This window comes from Rhagoletis zephyria, unplaced genomic scaffold (assembly GCF_001687245.7).
Source record: "Rhagoletis zephyria isolate East Lansing unplaced genomic scaffold, Rhagoletis_zephyria_1.1 Rzeph_scaffold_41536, whole genome shotgun sequence".
NCBI lineage: Eukaryota > Metazoa > Arthropoda > Insecta > Diptera > Tephritidae > Rhagoletis > Rhagoletis zephyria.
The window spans coordinates 1-2,289 of record NW_016198591.1 but is presented as its reverse complement, the minus strand read 5'-3'; the positions used below and the strand labels follow the sequence as shown (position 1 = coordinate 2,289).

General features: G+C 60.0%; 1 protein-coding gene across 1 annotated transcript; it reads left to right on the top strand.

Annotated features, from left to right (window-relative positions):
* Positions 1-309: 309 nt before the first annotated feature.
* Positions 310-1,190, top strand: LOC108355026 (soluble calcium-activated nucleotidase 1; the record flags this gene model as incomplete). Its single annotated transcript, XM_017606200.1, has 2 exons — positions 310-489; positions 553-1,190. Coding segments are annotated over 2 exons (818 nt in total), but the record flags the coding sequence as incomplete, so codon positions are not given.
* Positions 1,191-2,289: the final 1,099 nt, after the last annotated feature.

The window sequence follows — 2,289 nt, the reverse complement described above, 5'->3', positions numbered from 1 at the left end:
TCACCCTGTACATCCTCGCACCGGATGCCACCACCGCTCGCTCCTCCTCCTCCTCTTCAGCTGCACTGGCCGAGGAGCATGGCCACCACCACGAGTCAACGAGGTCGGCGGGGGGAGGGACGGGCTGCGAGTGCAGCATCAACGCCGCTGAAAGTCGAAGCCAGCCGTACAACAGCACCTACCCGCTGACGCCCGTGGAAGTCCTGCCTGATGGCCGTCTTCGCTACCACATCGCCGCCGTCGCCGACCTGGACACCCGGTCCCGGGCGGCGAACCGAGCCGACCAGTGGCACTCCTTCCTCCTCCGAGGGCTGCTCACCTACGATCCGGCCACCGGTTCGGTGGACATCAGCTGGTCAGCAGGGGGAGAGGAGCGCCTGGCTTCGCCCTACGCCGCCGGCGGTCGCGGCATGGAGCTCTCCGAGCTGGTCGTCTTCAACGGCAAACTGCTCACCTGCGACGACCGCACCGGCATCGTCTACGAGGTGGTCCGGCGGCCGACCGCCGAGTCCGCCTCTTCTTCCGCTACCTCATCCTCATCTTCTTCCTCAAACTCCACCCCAGCCAAATGGGACCTGCTGCCCTGGGTGATCCTTCGAAATGGCGACGGAAGGCACTCCTCCTCCTCCTCCTCGAAGGGCGGCTTCAAGTGCGAGTGGATGACCGTCAAGGGCGGCCACCTGTACGTGGGCAGCCTGGGCAAGGAGTGGACCACCGCCTCCGGGGACCGCGTCCTCAACGCCGACCCGCAGTGGGTGAAGCGGGTCTCGGTGGAGGGGGCGGTGGAGCACCTCGACTGGCGGCCGGCCTACGCGGCGCTGGTCCGCGCCGCGGGCATCACCTCCCCGCCCGGCTACCTCATCCACGAGGCGGCGGTCTACAGCGAGCGAAGCCGCCGGTGGCACTTTCTCCCGCGGCGCGCCTCCCACGACGCCTACAACGAGGTGGCGGACGAGCAGCGGGCGACGAACATTGTCCTCAGCGCCGAGGGCGAGGACTTGGGCCGGGTGAACCTGACGCTGGCCGGCGTGGGCCGCCTCTCGCCGACGCACGGCTTCAGCTCGGTGAAGCTGCTGCCGCTGAAGGGCGGCGGCGAGACCTCGCCGGAGATTGCCCTGGCGCTGAAGTCAGAGGAGAGCGGCGACACGGTCGCTTCCTACGTGACCGTCTTTCGCCTGGACGACGGTCGGGTGCTGCTGCCGGAGACGAGGATCAGCGCAGTGCACAAGTACGAGGGAGTGGAGTTTGTTTGAGAGAACTGCTCAAANCACGGCTTCAGCTCGGTGAAGCTGCTGCCGCTGAAGACGGGCGGCGGCGGCGGCGATTGGTCGTCGCAGCCGGAGATTGCCCTGGCGCTGAAGTCAGAGGAGAGCGGCGACACGGTGGCCTCCTACGTCACCGTCTTTCGCCTCGATGACGGTCGAGTGCTGCTGCCGGAGACGAGGATCAGCGCAGTGCACAAGTACGAGGGAGTGGAGTTTGTTTGAGAGAACTGCTCAAATGCTGATGCTAAGCTAGTCGGTCACGGTCTCTTCCCATCATTGAAAGCGCATCCCCTTCATCTCCTTCATCCTCTTCATCATCATCTGATCGTAAATGAAGTAGAACACCTTTTTATAAACCTCCCTTCCTGAGCACATAATATTTATTGTCTGTGATTGTCCGACTGAACTGAACTGAACAGAGCATCACTTCGGACAACGTCGTCGTTGTTGTTGTTCTCCCCCTTCCCCCGTTTCAAAGCAGAAGTAAAACCCACAGCTGAAAACAAAACAAAACAATAAGCCATATACGAGCAAAGAGAGAGAGAGAGAGAGAGAGAGTGCTTCCGAACTGCTCGGTGATTCGGTTCTTCTCCTTCAAGAGGACAAGTAAGCTTTTCTTCCACCCTTGCTGCCTCCTCGCCAATGATCATCAATCACAGTCTCAGAGCTGTGCTGCTGCTGCAGTTTGAGCAGTTTGCTGTTGTCCGCCTGTCTCCCTAAGTGCCGCATCCGAAGAGTGAGCTGGCCACCAGTAATTACCGGCTAATTACGCTCTCTCTCTCTCTCTCTTTCCTTCAACAGCAGCAGAAAGGCTACTGAACAAGAGCAGACAAGAGCGCAGTCCCTTCAACTCCTTTCCTTTGTTCTTCCGCCATCCACCACCACCACCACCACAACAACAGCTGCTGCAGCAGCAATCTTTTCTTCTTCTTCTTCAACCGTTTCAACCTCTTCTTCAACTTCTTCAACTTTTTTTTCTTCTTCTTCTTTTGGCGTAATCATCCTCAGTTCCGAGTTGAGGAGA